Source organism: Ostrinia furnacalis, unplaced genomic scaffold (genome assembly GCF_004193835.3).
Source record: "Ostrinia furnacalis isolate ACB-3 unplaced genomic scaffold, ASM419383v2 OfSCF0436, whole genome shotgun sequence".
Taxonomy (NCBI): domain Eukaryota; kingdom Metazoa; phylum Arthropoda; class Insecta; order Lepidoptera; family Crambidae; genus Ostrinia; species Ostrinia furnacalis.
The window spans coordinates 22,380-49,396 of record NW_021130675.1 but is presented as its reverse complement, the minus strand read 5'-3'; the positions used below and the strand labels follow the sequence as shown (position 1 = coordinate 49,396).

The 27,017-nt window shown below is 33.7% G+C and overlaps 1 protein-coding gene across 2 annotated transcripts in view; it reads left to right on the top strand.

Moving 5' to 3' along the window:
* LOC114364755 (transcription factor HNF-4 homolog) overlaps nucleotides 1-27,017 on the top strand; it is a 56,901-nt gene that overhangs the window by 7,816 nt on the left and 22,068 nt on the right. Inside the window, exon 1 of one of the 2 annotated variants that reach the window (XM_028321064.1) lies at nucleotides 13,190-13,365. The exons of the other annotated variant lie outside the window; for it this stretch is intronic. Within the exon in view, the coding sequence (XP_028176865.1) occupies nucleotides 13,347-13,365 (19 nt within the window). The 5' untranslated portion in view covers nucleotides 13,190-13,346. Of the gene's footprint in view, nucleotides 1-13,189; nucleotides 13,366-27,017 lie in introns of those variants that run through there. 2 annotated transcript variants of the gene reach the window in all.

Here is a 27,017-nt window from a genome sequence, read left to right as displayed (position 1 = left end):
CTGTTATATAGTTGGTACCTACTTTATCTATCTACGAGTAGTTAGCACCTACAGGTATAGACATCAATAAAATTGTTTCTGTTATTTTGAGTAAACAAGAATGAATCAGAAAGTTATTTTTGTATGTTTGTAAATAGTATCAGAGGACACTGACTGACCGATTATACTCCTCATCATTAGGAGTGTCTGTGAATATGATAACTCTTATTACTATTGACAAAACAAATTGGCAAGACTCTATCAGCTGTAAAATCTTACATAGTTAAAACAGACTCCCGCTGTGTGCTTAATCTTTTAAAGTACGGAACGGATTTTAATGCAGTTTTCAGCAATAGATAGAGTGATTCAAGAAAAATGCATATAACACTATACACCCGTGCGAAGCCAGGGTGAGTACCGATGGATACCGTGGATACCGATTATCTGGGCACTGCAACTATTCTTTAATGGCTTTGTTCACTGGCCCATTTATTGTCCCGAGTAGTGGTAAAATGAATACTGGGACGTGTAAAATTGCTTTTTAAAAGCCTACTTGCAATAACCTCCTTCTTTTTTTAAAACGGTTAAAAATAAATGAGTTTTATGAGTTTGACACCGAGTGAGCTACAACCTAAAGCAGCTTATCTAACTACCTAATCGGTCACGTTTCAAACCATATCAAGGCTCAGACGACAGCATATCCAGCTAATCACTGGGGCATTTAATTTTGTTGTAATAAGTGTGAATTTACAAAAAAATATAATCGGATTTATGGCGTCGACTGAACGAATAGCTATTTTTAAGGTGTGTTCATCATCATCAATCTAGCATAATATTTACAAAAACTTACCCTAAAATCCAATTCTAGTAACCCCATTAGTACCAATAATTGGTTTACTGTGAAAAATCGTCATAAGATGATTCAATGTGAACAAAACTGAAAATCTAGCGTTTTGTCCTAGTTATCTGTAAACATATTAAACTCAAAGTCATTGATGTATTATAGTACTCTACGTCTACGTTATTTTCGTATCTCTACTATGAATATTTGTGTTTTATATAACCCAAGGGCAACCATAAATTGAGATAACGCGGTGTCACTGAGTATTATTTACTTAGAAACATCACAGAAACAACGAAACTGTTTTTAATACCTAGGTAGTTTAGATAAGAATGTTATAAATCCATATCGCTTACATTTTATTGTTTTTGGTAGTCTCTAGCTCACAAGCTCTACATGTGTCTTTCGGAATAGTCTGTTCTTTGTTGTGTTTATAAGTTCAGACTGTTTAATGTCTAAAACGATTTCATTCACCACCCTTAGTCTTAATATGGAAATATGCCATCGTCCATGCCATTGCATGAACCTTGTTGCCAGTGTCTCTGGTAATGAGAGAGTATTTTCAATAGAGTTTATGTGCATGCGCACCTTTTTACACTTCGCGATCACCCGAACTTTAAAGATTGTGTCTTATTGTTAATTACTATCATAGTTTCTTATAACGTTTCTATAGCAATATAGCGGCAGTGTATACTAACTAGCCTTACATTTACGGACTATCATAAATATTAGATAACACTCCCAAGTGTCTCCTTATCATAAAATAATCATAATTTGACCAGTAACTTGTACCGGCGAGATTTGGCGACGATAAAAAAGTATGAAAAACATTAGCACAATTTAACGTTCGCGTCAATTTTGAGGACAAACGAACTTATTTATCCATTTTACAATATTCTTGTTAGTTTATTTTAAACTACTTAGCACGCAACTAAGAACGTGCGGAAAAGATTTTCCAGAATGTAGAGCGGACTGAGTTTTCTGTTTATTGATTTTTCATTGGCTTTTTTTTCTTGTTGGAGTGGATATACAATATCGAATATGCTCCGGAAAATTCAACTAGTCTTAGTTTAGAACTAGAGTTAGGTAAACAGTCAAGTTCCGTATCTATCACATAAAACTCTATTATCTACTATAATAGAGTTTACTATAATTATCTTATTTTTGTGTAAACCTTTGTAAATAAGCAAAATATGTTTACAAGTTCATACTTGTGAAGGATCTTCATGTCTCATGCTGACAAATGAATCCGGGTCGTTGTACGGCTCTTATCATTTTCTTATCTCCTTCTTATTCTTATCGTATCTTGCTTCGAAAACAAACTTACACTGACAAAAGCCACTTATATTAAATTTAGTCTAGACTAATCGCAATTATTGTAATTAATTCTATTACCATTCAGCTACAAGGCTATCTAAATATGTACCACTATTTCTTTGCGACTTAGCATAATCTTAGTGACTTATTACTAAGTACCTAATTCGATTATGTAGACACGAATGAGCTCATAACTATACATAGGTATTATTAGGTATATTTGTTATTCATCATTGTTGTTTTCTAACACTGTAAGGTACCTTTGTCTATATGAAAAAGAATCGCAAATTGAAAAATTGTTAAATATTTCTGGACTAAGTACCAGTTAAATGGTTTGTTGATTTTGATTTTATTATATATGTTACAGGAAATGTATGGTATTCTAGGAATTGTATACTATTCCTAGGAAATGTATACAATTCCGAAGCTATTTAGGAAATGTATAAAATATTGCTTCAGAGATTTTTTAATACGCACATATCCTAGGACATGTATACTTTTCCTAGGAATTTTATAGAATTCCAATATTGTATTAGGAAATGTATAAAACTAAGCGGCACAAGCGCGGTCGTGTGATCGGGTGCCCCTCAGTACGCCTAAAATTTCATTTAGCCAAACCACATTGGCCCATAGGTACTTTTAACTCACAACTATTATTGTTTAGCCTGAAAGTTGTTTTCGCACTATTATACTTTGGCTGAAAAAAATATTTGCCTATTGGCATACCTTTCTTTCGGCATCACGCATATTACGCTGAAGAATTGGAAAACTCTAATTTTAACATCCCTTTTATTAAACTATTATTGGCATGAAGGTTTTAGTACTCCTGTAGCTGGATAACAAAGTCTCGGTTAGGTTAAGTTAGACTTGCGACCTTACACATACACAGCGGTCGCGGCGCGGTAGCGCCTTTTAAGTTTCGGAGAAAAAAAAAGAAATCTTAATTACATTTCCGATTGCTGTTTAGGAAATGTGTAAATTTCCTAGGAAATGTGTCTAATATAATTTACATCACACATTTCCGGGTGATTTTAGGACTTATACACAAATCCTAGGAATTGTATACAATGACGGATTTCATACATTTCCTGTAACATATACATACAGTGTGAGTCACGTTAAAGTTTACATATGAAAATAGATGAAACCAGACCTATTTTTATCGACAAAAAAGAGGTCAAAAATTCGATCGGGGTTATTATTTGTTGGCATTTTCTGGGTATTTCATGTGTTTTTTTAGTATCGCCTGTTATTTAGCATTATTACTGTTTTTATTTTATCAAGATATACCGCTTAGTTTAAAAGTTATTACGTTTTCTTTACAATAAGTAATTGGAAGAAAAAAAATTCTACAATTTTTTTTAAAAAATCCCAAAAAAATTTTGACCTCTTTTTTATCGATAAAAATAAGTCTACTTTCATATATTTTTATATGTACACTTTAACGTGACTCACACTGTATATTTTGTAGAATATTATTATGTGACAAGCTTACATTGTATTTTTAATAACTTATGATAGTTTTAAGTAGCTAATAATTCCTGCTATAAAAATAAGTAAACCGGAATGAAACTGAACTAGGTATATTTTCCAACTCTATACCAAGAATGCATTTAGTAAATAGGTTGGGTCGGTAGGATGGTCTATTAAAAGCATGCACTTGACTTCAATGACTGTAATTACAGATCTCAGCAATTCATTGTGATTGCCTATAATTGTGAGGCTAGTGCTATTGAATCAGCAACTGTACAAATACATAGCACATCAAGCTTCACACTAGCATTCTTAGGCAGTTGTAAAGTTGTAATAGGAGCTAATTTTGCAGCGAAAATGCATAATAATATTCTAATTTATTAGCTGTCGACTGTACATAGAGACGCATAGCTGAAAACCCGGAAATGTTTAGAAACTCATTTAAAGCTGCTCTAACGCGTGTTTTGCCCTACACAATCAATAAAAACATGTCAACATTCAACAAAATTGCCTACAAAAAATGTTGAATGTTGACATGTAATCCGGAAATCTATTAACATTAGCGAAAGCTTGTGTAGATAGATGGGTTTGTTACGCGTCAACTCAAAAATTATATAGACGAATGTTGATGAAACTTTAGCCAAAATTGCTACGGAATTCTTTTAGTTCTCACTTATCTCTAGTTTTCACGTTCACATCTTGTGAATTTTCAGACATTTAAATAAGTTACTTAACACATTAACAGGCGACAAAGGACATTCTCATCAAAGTAAACAGGATCCCATCCTAGAAGGTCAAACTTTATTAAACTACCGACGCAATCTATACTTATAATAAATCTGTAGAGAGGTCAATTCTGTACATGAAATATATCTTCAAAATAACTATCAGGGGGTGATTAGTGATCGATACTGATGCCAAAAATGCAATCAGTAAAATTTTTGTCTGTCCGTCTGTATGTTCCTTATAGAAACAAAAACTACTCGACGGATTTTAACGAAACTTGGTACAATTATTTTTCATACTCCTGGGCAGGTTATAGTATACTTAGGAATTCCCACGGGAACGGGANTATTTGTCGAAGAGAAATACTAAGGGTTCGGACAATATTTTCATTGAATAATGTTTCCGACAAAGGTTGTCAAATTGACTGACATGTTTATCGTATAGTACAGTCCACTATGAAAATTAGCTGTAGTTAGTCTGTTTCAACTACCTATTTTAAAGTTTTTTGTCACTTTCTAAGTTTTGAATTTTATGGAATTGGGAAAGAAGTACCGAGTTTGAAGCCATCATGAGCAGACATTGCAGTTGAATATTCAAATTTTGAATTTGTTTATTGATGAATAATAAAATAAATCCTACTAGCTCGATTGATGGTTTCATTTAATTTATTTAAACCAGGTTACCTTTAATAATATTTTTCGTTCATTTATGAAAATATCAAATTAGCCCGTAATCCTGAATCCTGATACATAAATTTAGCCTATTAATTTAACACATGTACGACTGTACTCAGTGTTGCACTATCAAATGCAATTGAAGCGCCTCTATGCCAGGGTTTTTATGTTCCTGGTCAGGCTATAACACATTAACAGGCGACAAAGGACATTCTAATCAAAGTAAACAGGATCCCATTCTAGAAGGTCAAACTTTATTAAACTACCGACGCAATAGAAAATAAAAATGGAATATCCTACAAGCAGTGGCGGATGTAAAAATTTGCCCCCTGTATGCTTGGTGTATTTTGCACCGACGTAAAAAAATAGTGGAAAGGAAATAAAACCTTTATGAATTAAAACTTCCGCCTCTAAAAATTTTCGCTCTAGGCTTCAGCTACTCAGCCTGTTGGTAAATCCGCCACTGCCTAAAAGAGTGTTTAGTACACAGCTATAGCCTATAGCTGTAAATATATTTTTAATGCCAATTATGTATGTCTATCATACTATATTGTATGAAAAATCTATTAGGTATCTTATAATGTACCTAGTCGATCATTCCGGACTGTATAATAATAATTAAGTTTTTTATTAGACACAGATAGACCGTACCTACTACACTTTCATTTATAACTGCCTCTGAAACCTTACATCAGGTTTTATGATTTTAAAAATAAGCTTAGTTCATAACCGGACAAAAACAATTAAGGCAAATTAAGGACTCTAGCACATTCTCCATGTTCTTGTACAAACTTACACATGTTTAGGGAGAGGGACCAAAACCCTATGGTTTTTGTTTGACTCTTACCCGAATAAATGACAGTATGTTTAAAGAGTAGGTATTGTATAATTGGACTGAATGAACAATAAAGGTGTCGACCCCTAGCGCATATCATTTACTTGCTAAAGACAAGGCACTCTACTTACTTGACTACAGTAGGTATTATTAGAAGAAATAGTTTATTTTCAAATAAATATAATGTTAGGTAGTGTAGTACTTTTAAAAGGTATTACGGGAGTGTATAACCTAGCTCTGGAAAATACGAAAATTAAATTGCGTTTTGAATGTTGTCTTAGGTATTTCCCTTTGACGGTGTAGGTTACCAAAATCGTTGTTTTATGTTTGTTAAGAGACCTACTAAACTGACTGCCTGACAGTGTTAAGTATGGTAGCTATGTAATGTAGGTAGTTTTGGTAGGTAAGTAGAGTTACATTTAATTATGTCAAGCGTTTATTTAAGTGTTATGCATTTTTAAGTGTTTTTTGGGGAGACTTATAACATCAATGTTTTGTAAAATATTTTCCACTGTCGCATGTTTAATTATTTTGGTAAATTTAAATATTAAGGAAACTTATTAGGCACATAAACGAATCTAAAGAAAATCTAATCCATTTTCGTCCAGATATCTACGGCCGTAATGTCACTGACCTCATTTGAATAACATTTTATTTATGCGCAATTTATAAGCATTCCGCCGTGGCCGTGGCTAAATACAAAGCACGACATTCAAGACAAAAAAAAAATAACAACGTCCATAATAATAAATTACCTAATTTTAGTATGTATGTAGGTAGAATTCGTAAACAAAGCCTAATTTCAAAAATTTTCTTAAATAATTTCCCAGTTTTCCACATAATATTCATGATAGATAGCTTCATCATAAATCTTAATTTTGGCAAACCGTTTCTGGCATGGTCCCATATTCCAGTTTGGTTGTTACTAAACCCAGTTGCATAATAACATTGAAAGGTGCGAGTACTATGCGATACAAAAATAACGTTTCCTAATGTTTTATTATGCAACGGATTTAACTAGGTATACGTTGATATGAATAATGTGCATCGAGAATTCGTGACGTCACTTTGATATTGGCATCATGGTTTGGCACGAGCACGGTAGCTCTCGGTCGTTCAATGACATGGTTCATTTATAACCCCGCTGTCAGAACGACGCGGTCCATTCATACCGGCCGCCATGCCACCGCGCCGGCTGCTTCAATAGGTCAGTTTCTTCAAAGGATCTCGAGGGGATGTAGGGTCCTCTTCCTGTTTTTATAAATACAGGAAACTGACCCTTCGGCAGTTGGTTAATTATAGATGGAAGACAGTAGCCGAGAATCAGACTGATTGGCGAGCATAGGGGATGCCTACGTTCAATAGTGGACTGAGATAGAAAGGCGATGAATGCATAATTATGAGGCAATTAAATAATAAGTTCTATTTTATCTTATCTTGTGTATAAAACACTCCTAGAAATAAGCTCTAACTTAGTAAAGACAAAATTTCCAGATGACGTGACTAATGGACAGCCTATCGGGACTATTCCCACCTCTCGTTCCCACCGCTGCAACTCCTGGTGTAGCTAAGATCTACAGCTTGACCGCCATAAAAAACCCAACTAATGAAGGTCAAGTTTGTCCCGGGGGGAAAGTTAGTGTCATGGGACCCGCAACGAAATTAATAGGACAACAGCCTATGACAATAGAAGCAATTCCAATAAAATTGGGCAAGTGCGAGAGTTAAAGTCGAGTACTTAAGTAGGTATGATACATGCGACACGATGAACTATACAACAGTCTTTAAGCAAGACTGGAAAGTCTTTTAAGAACAGATTCGAAGTCAGATCGAAAACCTTACAGCAACTTACAGCAGTCTAGGTGACTGAAACTATACAACTCGTTTCTGTAAAACAAAATAAGTACAAAAATATTACATAACAGTGGTTTAACCACAAGTAACATTCTGTTTCCCAAAAGATGCGTCATGGTCATAAAAGACAAGTAAAGCATTGTATTGTATAAAGTGACCTTGGGAGTTGAATGCACGGAGTAATTTGGTAAAAAACACAAAATCATGCAACAAGACGCTTCGATGTAAATATTTTAGGTACGGGTCCAAACAGCTTTACCTTCAGATTTATGAAAATAACAAAAAACCTTACCTAATGTTGAAATTAATTTTCGAAATCACTCCCTCTTCCATTTCTATGATGGTTGTTAAACAATATTGTGTACATACAGTTTAATAACGTCAGACATGTTGGTTACAATTTGACAAGTCATTTCAAGGAAAACTGCTTCTTGATATACGCCCGTATTCACAAACATTACTATGAGGTCTCCCAGTGCGCGTGGACGCACAATAATATGACACACGAACCAATCACAGAGCTCTATTCAACGCTGTGTGTTCGATTTGCTGCTTCACTTAAATCAAGCATCGTTTGTGAATACGGGTAATACTTAGTATACGAGTATATTACATAGTAAACAATGTTGTATATTTACTTACATTAACGTCTCTACCACCCGTCTGATATTTGTAGTCAAGGTCTATAAGTCAATGATGAGGCTTATGAAATAATCTTAATACTTTACCCTAAGTTTATTATTATTTTAGTTCAATAAGGAACTAGTATGTAATGTACTTAGATTAATTAAGCCTAGATGGATAGTCTTCATACAAAAGATTCGTCAAAAAAAGGCAAAAATCTTTTGTCGTTACTGTCAAAACGTTGTTAAATTATGTTGAAATTAGGGCTTTTTTATCGACACAGAGATTTTTATCCACACTCATCGTAATAAAATGGTATTATTTGTTAGTTAATAAGAAATTTAATATAACAATAAAGTTTCAAGATAATGTATTATAAACTAACTAACTGAAACCGTCTCACACAGCTCTATCTGGATTTTTTTATGTTTTCACGCTCTTTTCCAAGCACAATAAAATATGCCTACATAAAGAAAGAGAAAGAAAAGTGCTGTCATCATGACCCTTAAACTCGTAGCATACTACGCAAAAGCTACAGACTAGCTACGATCGTAGCAGCTACGAAAATCTGAAAATATGTTTTCGCGGTACCTGTAGCTGTGTTTGCTTTTAGGTTCCGAAACATTAAATTGTGGTTCCCTCTGGAATAGCGTGCGTGGCTATCTTATTTCTGTATTTTCGGATCTAGGTATTAGTAAAGCTCTGGCCAAGATTTTTTATTTTTCTTAATGGCTGTGTTGGTAGCCGTATGCGGCTTTTTGATTAATTTCTAATCATCTTTTAAGTATACTCGGGTGCCGAGTCAGTTTTCATGAATTCAAAATCACCAACTTGATAAACTATTTTTCAGAATTTCTTTACACTTGCAAGTGTTTTATTTACGTTCAAGTTATCATTACTAAACATAATATATGTAGGTACGATGAAATTTAGCTGTAGATAGGCAGGTCTTATCTTTAGTCATCCATTTTAGACCAAAATCGTGTTTGTTGTTATAACAACTTACGATTAAACTCAATATAGGTACCTATCTACGTTCTGGAATTTACTTTGTACCCAAGCGGATTGTTTTTATTTTGGTATCTTAATTAAACCTTGTCAAGGACGACTATTCTTAATAAAAGTAGGTATTCATTATTCTTTTAGAAGTGGGGCAAATATTTTCTACGAAAACTTTTACACTGACTATAACTATCTGATACTAAACTTATAATTGTAATGATGCTATGCTATGTTTTACCTGGATCTCAAACTATATTTAAAAATCATCAAAATCTATTCAGTGGTTTAAGCATCAAAGAGTAACAAAGATCCATCCATCCTCGTCAAATTAACGAAGTTTCACATAACATTAGGCGGCTAACATACATGAAACTGACTGTACAATAAAAAAATAATGTGTTGAACAGCTGTACATCATCACGGAGATGTCGATGGGTGGCGCTGGCGCATAGCGGGCGGCCAAGCGCGCACAGTTGGCATAGGTTAGTAGCACTGCAACTGCACGTGATTGTACCTTAATGTCAAGTGTGTAATTAGCGATCAAGCCTAGAATGTACTGTTTGTATACCTATACAAATAAAAATAGTGTAGGCACAAACAGGTAGGATCAAATTCTGGTTTTGACCTAGCTTACTGTTTTCTAGAGGCAAAAGCCTCTGTTTGCGTGTTCAGAATAGGTATGCTCTCAGCTTCTGAAAACAAAACAAGGAAAGAAAGAAATGTAGGTACGACACAATTTAACGGACTTATCGCTAAGATGTGATCTCTTCCAGACAACCTAGGGAGTAGTTAAGTAAATAAAAATATTCACTAATAAACTTTACCTTACATAATATTCTGAATATTATGTAAGGTAAAGTTTTCTTCTTAATATCTATAACTGCCCCTATTCATATAAACTTATACTTTAGTACCAACCAATTACTTACCTATACCCGCTAGCTGTAAGCTAGGTGAGCTTGTAATGTAAACCACTTCGGGCCCACATTACTTACTTAACAGGAGCGGAGGCAGACATTCATGGAAAACAAAAATTAGTAGGTACTTAGGTATGTTTTCGAAATTGCGGTGTTCACGTGACGTGTCCAACTGACAATCACACGTGAGCGCTGCGCGCGCGTCTTGTACAAATATGGAGACTGCTAGGCTAGCTTAGCCGATGACACCTGTAATAAAAGAGATATCGTGGGACACAATAAAAGTAAAATCTACATATAAAGCGAAAGGTCACTGACCTCACTCATCACGAAATCTCAGAAACTATTAAACCTACAAATGGCAGGTATGTGGGTATTTCTCATCGCCACGGTTCTCATCGTCACCTTCGTGGCAAATTTTATTTTTAACTTATTTCAACTTTTTGTAAACAAAAATTGTAGCGCTTGATGTGAAGAGTGTATTCTCAGTAAATCAGTCAAATAGTGAGTCTGGTTTGGAAGCTTTAACGTTTTGAATTTTTTGATGCCACGAAAGTGATTCTGTACTTCACAGCAATAATTATTTCAAACTTTACTACTGTAAATGACTCTTAAGTATTTATAAAACATATATTTTGTCTTATTTTCATAGATAAATGGCAATAACATAATATAAATAGGTAGGTAGTTAAATACAAGATAAAATTTTACCGATAACGTCACCTACTAAGTTACAAGATTCTACGCAATTGGTTTTAAGGGCTTAATATAAGGGGTTGATATTAAGGGTTTGATACTGGTGGCATTCTGAAATGCTAAAGAAGCAAAAAAAAGGATTATCAGTACCTCAATAAAAAAAACTCTTAACTTATCAGTCCCTCAACAAAAAATATGTTTATTTATTGATGCCAGATGGCCTCGTATTTTTGTTGTACAACTTTTAACTCAAACTTCGGATTAAATTTATCTTACAAACAGATACACAGTCACATATACAGACATACATACAGTCATACAGACAAAAAAATACGAGGCCCTTATTTTTTTATTGATGTACTGAACTCTACTTAACACGTATAATTTAATTCGTTATTAAAATATTGTAAAAACTTAAACACCAGTCATTATATTTTAAAATAAACCAAATCAAGAAATCACTTTCGTGGCCTAAAATCACCTTCGTGTATAAAACACCACGAAGGTGATGCCACGAAGGTGACGAAAATTTTAGTTTTTTATTCATTATCCCTAAATTTGAGTTTAACGGTTCAAGTCGAATACTACACAAATAAGTCTAACGTGTTAAGTTTTCAATGGCCTAAGTTTCAATTAAATTGTTTAAATTTTAGAGGTAGAAAATATTGATCAAGCAAGCGACGGAATGTCTATGGATAATCACAAAAAGTTACGTATTTTTTTCGCGGAGCGACGATCGACTTATCTCACCTCCGCAATGGCAGGAGCGCGACTGACGCTAACCGAATAGAACACAGTGACTGGTTGATGGTGTTCGGTTTAACGGCAATCTTGTATGATTACTCAAAATTTTAGGTACCTAAAATCGTGTGACCAACGTATTTTCCTTCCTCAATTCGAAATAATTATAAGAAGATATTTTTTTGACGATTGTGTGGAAAGTATATTTAATTACGATGATTTTAGTATATGCTACACACAAATTGAATGAAAATTGTGAATGCAGTAACCAAATGTTTCATTGCAACCGAAGGTGTGACACGATGAGAATGCGAAAAATGACCCCGTTTTGTATCGTTTCATGTGATGTTTTCGTATTATTTTTGCTTCTATTACGATAAAATTTATTTTATATGTAGCTAAATAGATATGTTATCACCTGATTTCAAAGTTATTGTTCTAACTTATACCGTTTATGAACTATTATTGTGTGACCATCAAATTTGAGTGTAAATGAGAAGTACCCATGTATGTTAAGGATGTAGAAATCCGCTAAGAATGTATTTTACGAAACTCCACCCCTGAGGCGGTAAAACGGGGACCACGCGTACGAAGTCACGGGCCGGGCGGCGGCGGCCGCGCGGCCGCTAGTAATTACCTACTTATAATATTACTTACGTTGTAGGCCTACTTAGTTATAGCACAGTTACAGGCTGACAATGAAATAACAACTAAGCTTATTAAAATATTTAAGATGTGATCTAGTTGAATCCCAACTATATAATATAATATATAATATATAATATATAATATATATAATATAATATATAATATATAATATAATATAATATAATATAATATAATATATAATATATAATATAATATAATATATAATATATAATATATATAATATAATAATATTATAAATGCGAAAGTAACTCTGTCTGTCTGTCTGTCTGTCTGTCTGTCTGTCTGTCTGTCTGTCTGTCTGTTACGCTTTCCCGCTTAAACCTCGCAACCGATTTTGATGAAATTTGGCATAGAGATAGTTTGAGTCCCGAGAAAGAACATAGGATAGTTTTCATCCCGGTTTTTGAAACAGGGACGCGCGCGATAAAGTTTTTCTGTGACAGACAAAATTCCACGCGGGCGAAGCCGCGGGCGGAAAGCTAGTAGAATCTAAAACATGAAAAATAATTACAATACCTAATAATAAACTTTAGAGTTAAAATTATTTAGCAGCTAGTTATGGTCGTTCTCGTTACCTTGGTGGATTGGTTTTTATTATTTCCAAAAAGAAAACCGTAAAACCCCGTAAACTTTACGAAAGAAAATAAACTCGATTCATTACGTTCAATATGGCGCCAAAATAGTGTAGAATGCAAACTTTAGCACTGCACCCGCCATCTATCGGATTATTTATAAATTTAGTTACTGACTTTAACACTAGATGTCGTGCTAAAAACTATTTTATGTCTGGCAATACTTATACTTTTTTTTACTTTGTTCATTCATTCATTCTTCCGGATGAGTAATGTCATCTTTCAATTGACATTTCTTTAAAATGTCAGCTGTCATTTAATTCCAGTTGTTGACTAAAAAAACTATTTTTCTTCATTACGTTATATGTTCCATGTTAATTTTCATTAATTTATTCAATAAGTGCCTTAAAAATAAGTAAAACGGAGATGGGGCTCTGCGATGAAGGTATGTAAACCTATATTGTTCATTACCTTGTATGCAATTCAATGTGTTACTACTCTTGATAAGTTTTTGATTAGATACTAAGTATTTTCCATTGATTTATACGTATAAATCTCCCACAGTAACCAAGATCACATTGTTATGTACTACCAGCTACGTTATTACAGTATTTTACCCCTAGAGTTCGTCTATTCATACAAAGGAATAATTATTAATCAGTGATATTAAAATTAACTACTAGGTAGTTCACCTATCAGTCTATACCTTATTTTTAGTAGTTTATTTAGCTAATGTATTAGCATTAGCACTTAGTATCGTCAACTTTGTTGGCGGAACCAGCCGACTAGAAGTGTTAAGACGGTTTGACCTCTAAACTAGTTGCTCAATGTTTACAGAGTAAGGGTTATCGTTTGTCTTTATTAGTTCAATAATACGATGCATTTGTTGTGATAACTTATTGTTGTTTTATAAATTTTCTCTTTAAACTGTAAAAGTGTATTAATGTTATTTTATCAAGTTTGAATGTAGTCAATGAATGACCATCATCTCTAATTATTGCCTTTTAAACCAATACGCCATTGTTGACAGTAAGTACTGATGTAGGACAAACAAATGTTCTTTTAAGTAACAATAACAATTAATGAAATAATGTTAATAAATTTTTGAATAGGTGATAACTCAATAATAACACTAAATAAAACTATTTACCACCATAATGTCTAACCTAGTAAGAATTTATTATTTCAGTCTTCAAAAATCTTCTAATCTTTTAATTAATCATGTTTTACTTATTTTTTCAATTACACAGTTGAGAAAAAATATTTATTGTTTTAATACTCTTTGCATTCAGTCAAATTGTTTTAATACAAAATCCTTAAATAATGATAAAAAAGAATACTCTTATGTGCAGTGTATGTATAGTCTATAGCACATCAGACAAGACATTTTTGCTGCAAAATGACTCTTATTACAACCAAGTTACATGCCATACTATAGTAACTGGCAGTTGTGTATGTGTAGCCTCAGTGATGGATGGGTCTTGAACTAGTAGGGCAGTGTGGGCACAATTAGACTCAATTGTACGCACACAGACCTAGCAATTGAAATGGTCCATTTATATGCCTCTGTAAAGATGACAATGTTATAGATCCCACTATATTCATATTAATATACTAGAACTAGCTGATGCATGCAGCTTTGCATTTGTGTTGAGTAGAGATTGTAAAAATGATAGCTCTCCCTTAGCTGAGATATATTAATCAATTTATATCTGTCTCTAATAGGTTTAATATCAGATAGATTACTTATTTATTTTTTTAAATCTAAAATTACAATTTCCTACTAGACATCAAAAGGAGCATATGCCCTCAAAAAATCCTTAATTTTTCAATAATCTTGCCTGAATTAAATTAATAATGTTGTGCAATATTTTATTCAAAAGTAATGCTTTAAAATATTGGCTGCCTTATTCACTAATGATTTAATGATCAGATAACTAATGACTTAATTTATTTACATTAGCTTCATAATATATTGGTACCTAAATAACGCTTATTTGTGTCTTCGAGCAATTGCTATCATTATCTAATAAATGCTAATACCTAATTAGGTTGTGTAATTGATAGTAAATATTTTATTTTTGTCTGTGACATATTGAGGCTAGTAAACAATTTGCTAGAAAATTATGCATAAATTATACAGTTATAAAAATATCCGATAACAAATAGGATTTTTGGTTTTCAAGCTTTGTGGAATTTTACTTGTGTGCCTTTAAAGTCTTGGAGAAGAGCTGCCGCGCTAGTTCCAATTCTCATTCAATATTTATAAGCCCCATTATGGCTTAGCACACGCACCATTAAGCAATCACAACCAGTGATGTTAATAGATAGACAATGTCATGTTTTTTTTTATCATTGTTTTTTTATTTTTGTCATATTTCTCCACTACCACCACTAGATACTTTGAAGCGATGCAGACATGCTTATTTAGAAGACGATATCCTTAGAGATCTAAAATATTAATGTTTATTTTATTTAACGCACATAATGACAAATTAAGGTTTTAAAATCCTGTACTTACTCTGCTATTTATAATTAATTGAAAAGAAAAGTAGGTAAATGTCTAATTTTAGCCTAGGCGCAGACCACCAACTTTTTGTCGGCCGATAGTTTAGTCGGGCAGTTATGGAAGTGCGCACATTACACCAAATTGATTTTCATACAAATTAAAATCGGGCCCAACTATCGGGGGCCGACTAAAAGTCGGTGATCTGCGCCTAGGATTAATTGAAAGGTTTAACAGAATTGCCGCCATTAATAAGTGCTTTGCTTATCTAATCTAAAAAAAACATAAAAATTACGCTACTCACCTAATTTAAATAGTGCAATGCAACAGATATTTCTATCAGAATTACAGAGAAATCACATAACATGTCATTATACGCTATTAGCTGCAGATTCAAGTCTTGCTCAATTAAGTTACTTATCACGGACTAACCTGTTATGCTTGGTCATCGTGACTGTGTATTGCAGGAAAATCATTATCGAATGCCTGCATTGACGAATGACAAGAAACATTGCAGCAATTTTTCTTATTTAAAAAAAGAAGGACAAAGAGGTTTTTTGAGATCGTTAAATTATTGCAAGAATTTTCGAGATCCATTACAGATCACAGATGAGTTTATAAATATGTATAATTACAACTTTTACCCGATTATGATTTTTTTATTTGGCGTCATGCTATAAAAACTGCCTGGGGATGGCTAAACTGTGATGACGTTGCATAGATTGAGGTGTCGTTGTCACAACGCCCCGCATTCCTATGCCACGCTGTCAACAAGTTAATAGGGCGAGCTAGCCGTGGAACTTACTATTTTAACAGGAATAAAACACCTCTCCTCCTTTTTTTGAAATCGGCTAAAAAGTCCTTGCTATATTGTATTTAAGACTAGCTTTTACCCGCGACTTCACTCGCGTTTGTTTTGGTCACTCAAAGAATTTTGAAAAATTGGAATTAAACTATACCCTGTATTTTTTCCTAGGCCTTAAAACTGTACAAAATCTCCATCCCCACAGGTGGATGTACTTTTTTAAGAAACTTTCATAATATAATGTTAGTAAGCATATCAATTAATAAATATTTATTAGACTCCTTTGACATTAAAAAATCATATTCTGTTAATTGTTATCTCCTGACCATCACGGTAATCCCAAAATAATTTTCCTTATACCGCATTGTAATTTGCAAACATGTTTATAAAATCGTACGCATGATGATGATGTCTAATTTTGTTGGTCAGTAAAAACATTTTGTCTACTAGGGTTACCAATATTGAACTTTGTTATTTTGTGTGTATTATAATTTGTATATTAATTAAGTCAATATTATTAATATGGTCTAGGTAGATAAAAAAAACGGGACATTTACTTCAACCATTGTACTGACACACATCAGAACTTTCCCCAACTTTTGGAGACGAAACTTTGATAAAATTATCGTTGGCTCAAAAATGAAGAATTGGCACAACACAATCAGGAACCGATTTTTAATAGATATAAAAAAAAAGATCAATGTTGAAACAATTTAGAGCTGGAACGGTCAACCAGTCAGCAGTCTCTAAAATAAAGATAGAAAAAAAAATGTTTTGTTGTGTTGACTATTAAAAGTAATATACAAATTGTTGGACTACTCGTAAATAGAGATTTCTTAAAAAAAAGAAGTAGCAAAAGAAATAGCAAAGCATAATAGTGTCGTAGTTTTTTATTATTATTTTTTTTTTTTCATTTTTTTAGGCAAAGTCCTTTATGGAGCTTTTACCCGCGCTAAAGTTCAACTTAACAGCCTGCACAACGTCTACGTCTCGTACGGCTCTGCATACGTCATCACTTTCATGCAGTGTTGTTATTTATTTAACCCAAGTATTTTATTTGCTCGTTACTCATACGTTTAATTATCTAAAAACACGTAAGTGCAATACAACACAACTAAAAACAAAAACATTATTCAGCAGCACAAAGTAACAAACCTAGCGATTGGACTTTGTACCCAGATATCCAAACTTATTTAATAGCAAGCCAGTTACATGACTAGAAAAAGTTATCATTGGATTGTGGCATTCGTAAATAAGCCTTATTCCACTAACATGAGTCTTCTTTTCAATTAAACCCGCTCCTCTCGCTCATTGGGCAAAGTCCACTTATAGTGACGTAATACGTTACAAACCAGTACACATCAAGTTGGCAATTTTGCGAATCATCATGGTATAATTTAGTTTAAAAAAATGTTATTCGTAGATTTTTATGGCCGGCATCTACGCACGTTCTATTTTTAGCCGTTTTTTTCTTTATTTATGAAATTATGATAGAGTTCGCATAATTAAGGTTGTTCTTCCTGACGCAAGTTTAGCTATTGACAAATTAGTTATCCAAAAATAGATTTTGTTGTTACAAAGTTAAAATCCTTGCGTAGATAGATAGACATACCTAACTTGTCTCGCTTACACGTGGATCATTTTACGTTAAAAAAGCAAATTACAAGGAAATTCAGTGGAAAAATAATTTTCCATTTTTATTCTATGTAATGCTTACTAGCTATTGTCCGCGGATTTAACTCTTGGTATCATGTTTTAAATAAAATATTTTGATAACAATAAATAACTTGTTAGCACACTATTTCTACATTAGCAGAGGTCCTAACCTATTGAACTTCGCTATATTTTCTAAATATTTGGTCCTAAAAGGCATTATTTTTCCATTGTTTTATTCAAAACGATGAACTTTCATACGATCTAGCGCATGTCCCAAATCCTGACTTTCTCGATTCAGCGGTTAGTTTTTTTTTACAAATAAAACTGTTTGGAAAGCTACGAAAATCTGAAGGACATTTATAAAAAAAACAATCGACAACTTAGTGGTATCTTGTAACAAGTTGTAAGCAAGTAAGGCCGAAAAACATTGGCAACGAATTTATAAATTCCCATAGTTATTTGCTTAAGCGAGTATCTGATTCAATACTAATTATAAGCTGAAAATATGAACCATGTTGCAATAAAACCGTAAAATAAAAATAAACAAAAATATCCTTGGACATTATCGCTTTTATTTTTTATTCTATTGCTAGGTAACAAACACTAGTGATGCGTGTAATGCCGTAATAGATACCGATTCGAAAAAAAAATCCAAAATGTAATTAAAAAAATACCCTTAAATCCATATTATAATGTTCACATAACATGTTTTTAACGCTGATAAGAAATAGCCTTATAATAAAAACTTATGGTCTATTAAAAAAATGTAGAGATGTGAAAGTCACAGGCAAGGCCCAAGTGAATGACTGAAGCTATTTCAAAACGTCCATCAATCCGCAAGTGTTCCTACCTCGTGCTGCCAGATAATAATATGTTGAGGTTCCAACCAAACACATGCTGATGTCGAGAGGTGTCGCGGTGACGTAAACCCAAGCTTGCAGGTAAATACAAAGTCATGACAACAATTAACAGGCGACGCGCGGGTGACGCGCGCGCCTAGACCTTGACATCGCATCTTTATTTCAACAATACACGCAAACTACATGACTTTTTTTTATTCTTTTACTAACTACACTTTTTTTATAGTAACTAAGTAAGTACACACTTGTAGAAAATTTTTGTTAGCACATTGTATGCTAACATTCTAAATCGACGCTCAAAACTTGATTCAAAATTAAGTACGAAGTTTATGACCAGAACTCAAAAGATTAGCGCTTTTGGTTGGCTTCATTTAAATATTAATTTAGTGATTACAGAACAGAATCTATGGCCGAGATTGAGTTTTCAGCGTTGTTCTTTAATATGGACCAACAATGTCAGGCTTGAATCTATTATAGAGTGTCCTTAATTTTGTGTCGTTTCATAATACTGGCCATTTTTAAAAGCCCAGTTGTTGTGCAACAAAACTGGTTGTTAAGTTTTGCATTGATTGGTTTGGAGCACTGGAGCACCTAGTTAAAAAAAATTACAATATATTTTTAATTACATTTTCTATAAATATAATAAATTGTACTACTTTCCGTTATTATTTTTTAATGAAATTAATAAGGCTTGTTGATACAATTGACTTCTAATTGGCATAACTGTCGTTGTAATTAGAGAAAAACAAATAAATAATTTGATTTATTACAGTAACTGGCTTCCTATTTGTTCATATTGTATCGAAAAAGCAAAGAAAGAAAGGAAGAGACGCTAGTTTATACGCCGTTTCCGTATTTTTGTCTCAATAAACCGATATAACCGGGACTACAGACGTCACTACAGAAAGAACACGCTGTGAAATGCAATAAACGATTTAGTAATTTAATTAAGCACACTTAAAACTGCATAGATTAAATACCTACATGCATTTATGTTCGCAGACTATTTACGTAAACGCCATGTCAATAACGTTGGTAAGAGTCATTGTGGTTTTAATTGGTAGCATATTTCAGTAATATTCATTGGCACCTAATGATTCATGATACCCAGTAATGCCTAAGTAGCTATTTTGCATTTTGTTACCATGATGCGTTATGCTGTAACGCTATACTGTGTGTGTGTATTTACAACATGTATGACTCACTCTATTCAGTTATCTGGATCACGATTTGTAACCAAATAAAACCTTATCAGTCTCATTCCAGACATCTAAAGTAAATTATGTAATTTTATTATCACAGAAAAACTTATTCTTTAATTTTCTGCTATTAATGAGAAATTACGTCTTATTTGAACTCTACACCTCAGCTTTCGAGAAATATGTGTATTTTAAGATAACAGCGTAGCATTACTATACAGGGTGTCCTAAAAACAATGGATAACCCTGTAAGTTACAGGCCTATCGATGGTTACAGGCTGTAACCATCGATAGGCCTCGCCATGAACTCCCTAACGTCCATTTTTGACCCCAGTAAAAATATCACCGATTTCAAGATTTTGAAGTTTTTGTGCATTTTTAGAAAATTGCCACCTGCGATTACTTTTTCTCATGCCATTTCTACAAATGAGGATACTTTTCAATCTAGTTTTTTTCCTTATCACAAGGGATAGTTGGGCTATCAAAAGAAAATATCAAAGTTCAACAAACTAGTTTGAAAGTATGAAAATTTTAAGAAATTGCAGAAGAGAAGGAAAAATTTTTTTTTTTTTTAACCTGCTGCCTCAGTTCTGNATGCTCGTGCTTTGTCCTCGGGCTTAGAAATAAGAACTACCTATGTAGATCACGTACGGTGATGCCATTTATAAATTCATTAATTTTTACATAAAATATTATTATTTTACTGAATCTACATATTATTATAATAAATCTAGATTTATAACACGAATGTAATGGTTTCTGAAATTAAATTGATTAGGTAGATTTCAAATTAAATAACAATTAGATATTTATTAGTGAGAGTGAATGAAGAAAGTTAAACGTGCATTATTAACTAAAATTGTCGACCATTCGGTGTAGTGGTTCGAAACGGATAACTGTTCCGGAGGTAGCGGGTTCGATTCCCGCACAGTACAAACATTAATTTGTGTGCATGAACATATTTTGATATTTGTTTGTATTGGACTGGGTGTCTTCTATGTACAATAAGTATGTATTTACAAAAAAGTATGTTTATATCCGTTACCCATAGTACAAGCTTTGCTTAGTTTGGGACTAGAAGCGCAGTGTAAAATGTCCAGGGATATTCATTTTTATTAGAGGTAAATAAGTCAAAATGACGAGCATGCAACTAAGTACTCTCGTATACATTGTAATTGCGAACTTATTACAATACATACATGATTAGTCCGTATGCGTACCTACTGACGATGTATATTTTGGAGTAAGATAATTGACCTAAGTCACTACAAAGTATACGCGAGCAGTACGCAGCGTATGCGTACTGGTCGTGTATAGTTTGGAGGAGCTTAGTAAAAAAAGTCACATCCAAACTATACTCGATTAGTTTCACACCCTTGCGTTCTGGCTATGTATAGAATGGAAAGACGCTGCGTAGATAGATAGAGATACCTAACTTGTCTCGCTTACACGTGGATCATTTTGCGTTAAAAAAGCAAATTAAAAGGAAATTCAGTGGAAAAATAAATTTCCATTTTTATTCTATGTAATGCTTACTAGCTATTGTCCGCGGATTTAACTCTTGGTATCATGATTTAATAAAATATTTTGATAACAATAAATAACTTGTTAGCACACTATACTCAACATCAAATAAACCGCACCTTCCGCGACGCGAACTTTAAAGATTTCCTTCTGACACAATCATAGTGCCCCAACAATATTGGTGTTATTCGAAAGCCCAATAAATATCCTTAAAGAAAAACACATTCAATTTCTTAATAAATTATTAACATATACCATAAATGTGACTTGAAAAAAGACCTCACTTTGGCCCACCTCTGGGATCAATTAGACCAATTTTTATGGTTATAAAACCAAATAATGATCTCACGTGTCCTCTTTAACCGATGGATAGCGATTAATCCCAACTTAACAGTTTTGTAGCCATAAAAGTTGGCTCAAGCGTAACTACCTATTTTTTGAAGAAGTGACTCTGGATCCTTCTAAAGACACATTTTTGGGGTAAAAACCTTTCCTATAATGAAATCAAGTTTAGAACTAGGCTTTTAAGTAGTGTCAATATTGGTGGGANATGATGATGATGACAAAATGTTGCTTTATTAAAATTCCTACGCTAAAAATTATTCATTTGTATTTGATGCCACTATGCAGTCCTAGTTTAACTATTACGAGAAAAACTCATTTTTGCAGTTTTCATACTAGTTGCTATTCAAGTAGCCATAAGATAAAAATAATACAGAATACATAAGCTTGTGATACCTTTTCAGAATCTCAATAAACCAAGGAAGTTTTTAAGGTAATGGGCACGATGGTCTTCCTTCATTTTTTTTACACGATTGCTGATCAAAAGTGCAAGACAATGAACTAATTTTTTTCTTCTTCTCTGCAATTTCTTAAAATTTTCATACTTTTAAACTAGTTTGTTGAACTTTAATCTTTTCTTTTGATAGCCCAATTATCCCTTGTGATAAGGAAAAAAACTAGATTGAAAAGTATCCTCATTTGTAGAAATGGCATGAGAAAAAGTAATCGCAGGTGGCAATTTTCTAAAAATGCACAAAAACTTAAAAATCTTGAAAACGGTGATATTTTTACTGGGGTCAAAATTGGACGTTAGGGAGACCATGGCGAGGCCTATCTATGGTTGCAGAGTTATCCATTGTTTTTGGGACACCCTGTATAAACTAAATGATTTTCAAGTTTGGTCCCTAATTCTAAAGATTCCACATAAAACGTGTTAAAACATACTAGCATACTAGGTATGCCTACTTTCGTTATAATATTTACAAGCCCATAGAGTTTTCTGCTCCAACAATTTTGGAAAAATACTTGCATGTAAATAAACTGGTTTGTCTTCCTGACACAATTTTTAATTTTAACTTTACCTTGATATAACCGTCATAAAGTTACCAAATTACGAATACATTACATTCGTGCTTCCTCATTGCATAGGCCTGACATAGTCTTTGAACTTCAAGAACACAGCGAACGCTTTATGCCATAAAATTAATTAACACCGATAGCACCTGGGTTGCACTATCTTACTTTAACTTATAACAAACGTCATGTCTATCAAACTCCATACAATACACTTATACACCGGTTAAGGTTAAGGTGATGATACAATGAGTTGACCAGTCAGCCTTAGATGATTTTTGACCCAACATTAGTATTAACCCTACCGCTGCTTCGGGACAAAAATTTGTAAGAACTATTTATTAGTCTAAACAAATAAAGAAATTTTGACTTTGACTTTGGGTGAAGTAGAAACAGCAGAACATGAAACTGAAAACAACAAAAGCGGTTTTACGTATGTATATTTGATTGTCCCTAAATGTTGCAATAAATGCTAAGTAACAACCAATTGTTGACGAGTGATTCATTATTGAATGATTATGTGGAAACTATTATCAAGTCATAGAATTCATTTACGTATTTTGTTAAGTTTTTGTTGCATTAGTTTTAATTTTAGGGGTCGACATTTTCAAAATTCAAACTACTGATCTTAACCAAAACTGTTCCACTTCTAATTTTCTACCAAAGTTTTACTTTACAAGAAGTATCCTTTTTCGACAACACACCTACTGATATTTTTAGGGTTCCGTACCTCAAAAGGAAAACACGGAACCCTTATAGGATCACTTTGTTGTCCGTCCGTCCGTCTGTCAAGACCCTTTTTCTCAGGAACGCGTGGNAATAAAAAAAAACATAGTTATGACTCGATTGTCGTAATGAACGAACTTTGTAAACCTTGCAGGTTTGTACGGAACCCTCGGTGCGCGAGTCCGACTCGCACTTGGCCGGTTTTTTTTATACTCAAGGCTCTACAAAATATTCAGTAAACTACACTCGCGAGCAAAAGTATGGAATCACTTACATGAAGTTGTTTCCACGCGATCTTGTGTACTAACTAATTTGTTAGTAACAAAAAAAGTGGCACCATTTTTAAGATCAAACTTTTAACTTTAAATTGATACCAAATTCATTTAAATCACACCAGTATTTAAAAAGATATCGCGGTTGATGTGAAGAAGTAAGGAAAAAGACATGTATCAACTGTTTGATACGTCGCGAGTTGCGGCCTATTTACCCCTTATAAAAGCACGTGTTTTCGGATTTTTGCTTTCACACGTTGATCCATACACATCTCCGCTTTTTTTTGACACTTTACCTGGGATTCTACACCTACAGAAGCAGCACAAATCGTTGCACTATTGCAAGAAGGGCTCAGCCAGCGGGCTGTCGCACGTCAGCTCCACATAAGCCAGTCCTGGATTTCGAAAGTTTTAAGACGCTTTCGGGAGACTGGTGGCTTTATCCCGAGACCAAGTTCTGAACAGCGCCGGTGCATATCGCAGAGGGATGACCGTTTTTTCATGTCAACCTCTCTATGAAATCATTATTTGAGTGGTATCGACGTCCAGCAAGAGCTCAGAAATGTTCGTAGGATAGCTGTTAGCGTGTGGACAGATCGTCTAAGATATAAGCAATAGAATTTGACTCCAAAAAGGCCTACCACAGGCTCGAAACTGACGGCAGGTCACCGACAAGCACGCTTTCAATTAACTCGCACTTATTTTGATGGGTGGGCGAGTAATGGAGGCGAGTTTTGTCCTCCGATGAATGCAGACTGTGTTTGCAGTGCAGCAGTTGAAGAGGTCGGGTCTATAGGCAGCCTGGGGAGCGATTTGTGCAGTGCTGGTTCGCTGAAACAGTGGCTTATGGGGGTGGCTTGCTCGACTTCCCATCGAGATGTGTACGAACAAATTGAAAGCGTGCTTATCGGTGACCTGCCGTCAGTTTCGAGCCTGTGGCAGGCCTTTTTGGAATCAAATTCTATCGCTTATATCTTAGACGAACTGTCCACACGCTAACAGCTATCCTACGAACATTTCTGAGCTCTTGCTGGACGTCGATACCAGTCAAATGACGATTTCATAGAGAGGTTGACATGTAAAAACGGTCATCCTTCTGCGATGTGCACTGGCGCTGTTCAGAACTTGGTCTCGGGATAAAGCCACTAGTCTCCCGAAAGCGTCTTAAAACTTTCGAAACCCAGGACTGGCTTATGTGGAGCTGACATGCTACAGCCCGCTGGCTGAGCCCTGCTTGCAATAGTGCAAGGATTTGTGCTGCTTCTGAAGGTGTAGAATCCCAGGTAAAGTGTCAAAAGAAGCTGAGATGTGTATGGATCAACGTGTGAAAGCAAAAATCCGAAAACACGTGCTTTTATAGGGGGTAAATGGGCCGAAACTCGCGACGTATCAAACAGTTAATACATGTCTTTTTCCTTACTTCTTCACATCAGCCGCGATATCTTTTTAAATACTGGTGTGATTTAAATGAATTTGATATCAATTAAAAGGTAAAAGTTTAATCTTTAAAATGGTGCCACTTTTTTTGTTACTAACAAATTCGTTAGTACCTACACAAGATCGCGTGGAAACAACTTCATGTAAGTTATTCCATAGTTTTGCTCGCGAGTGTAGATTTGCGTTGACATATTCAAACTTATGCTTCTTTTAAAATGTTATTGTGAACCAATGAATATTATTCTATAAGAAACTTAAAATATTTTGAAAATTTGTAATAGCTTCACTGAAGGTCGTGACATGCCGACGTACAACATGTTAAAATTTCTTAAGCATTGTTTTTACGGTTTTTAAACAAAATTAAATTTACATTTTAATAAATATTATTTATTCCTTTTCTTTTTGTTTGACCTAAACATAAAAAGATGTCGTTTTCACACCCATTTATCAAACAAAAAACCGGTCGGTAATTACTCTTTAAATAATTGTTTTCTGCTGTAAAAGCAAAAAAAAAATCTGGGATAAAATCAAAAAATAATGATTTGAACCCAAAATTATTCAAAAGTTATTAAAATGTTTTAAATAATAAAAAATAAGTAATTCGCAAGATCTTAACAACTTTTTTAGGGGATCGACCTGCTTCAATTTAGCTAAAACTGTTAATTGCCATGTTGTTGCTGAGGTAGTCATTAAAATTTAGAAGCTTGAAAAAATATAGACCAAATCAATAGATCTAGCTAGACTGACGCTCATATTACTTGTACAAAATGATACTCGAATATAAATCTGTAGTCTTCAACCATTCGCAAAGTTAAATCTATGAAGTTGGAATCTAGTTTTCAACATCGTTTCATACGAGCCTGATTTAACTATATCGTATTGCTAAACTGCCCCATAGAAACTTTATTTAATTAAAAAGGACTAAAAATAAAAATATCTAAGCACGTTACACATTATGTAGAAGCAAAAGCGCATGTCATACGTAAGTACGTGTCCGCCCGAACTGGTTTGACGGGGGGAATTTCCTCAGCAGCCTTCCACCGTGTAATAATACCAGCCTTGTAAACTAGCCACTATAACTTTTTTAATTAAGTTAACCTACGTCAACGCACCGTTTGCGTCTGACATTTAATTTTGACGTTTGAGATATACCTACATACATTTGTTCTTTGCGTAGATTATATTGTTATTTTCGTGCCTCGGTAATAAAATGCCATAAATAGAACTCATTTATTTTTAACCCATTAGATGACCATAAAAAAACTCTAGGAAGATAAATCAAATTAAAATAACACATTCGTTGTTTTGCGTAGTTAAATCGGTACATTTTTCTTATTCGTAATAAAATGCCATAAATAGAACTCATATTTATTTTTAACCATTGGTATGACCATAAAAAAATTGTAGGAAGATAAATCAAATTAAAATGACACTACTATTTAGCAAACGTAGATCCATGATCCAAGCCACATTTTCCACATTGTAGGAAAATTAGAAAGAAAAAAAAGAAAAAAACAAATTATATGGCACAAGACCCACAGCCACATCATTACAATAATACATTTTAATAAATTATGGGCACATTTGGACTTCATGTAAAAAGTCAGTTAGATAAAAGTTAGATTTAACTTTGAAACTTTCCTTTTATTTTTTTCTCTGCATTTAGTTTTAAGATAGGCATATTGGGTATGATGATAAGACTGTTTGTTAATAAGGTTCTTTCAGTGTGCAGGTGTGATGCAGGCAGGCTTCCATA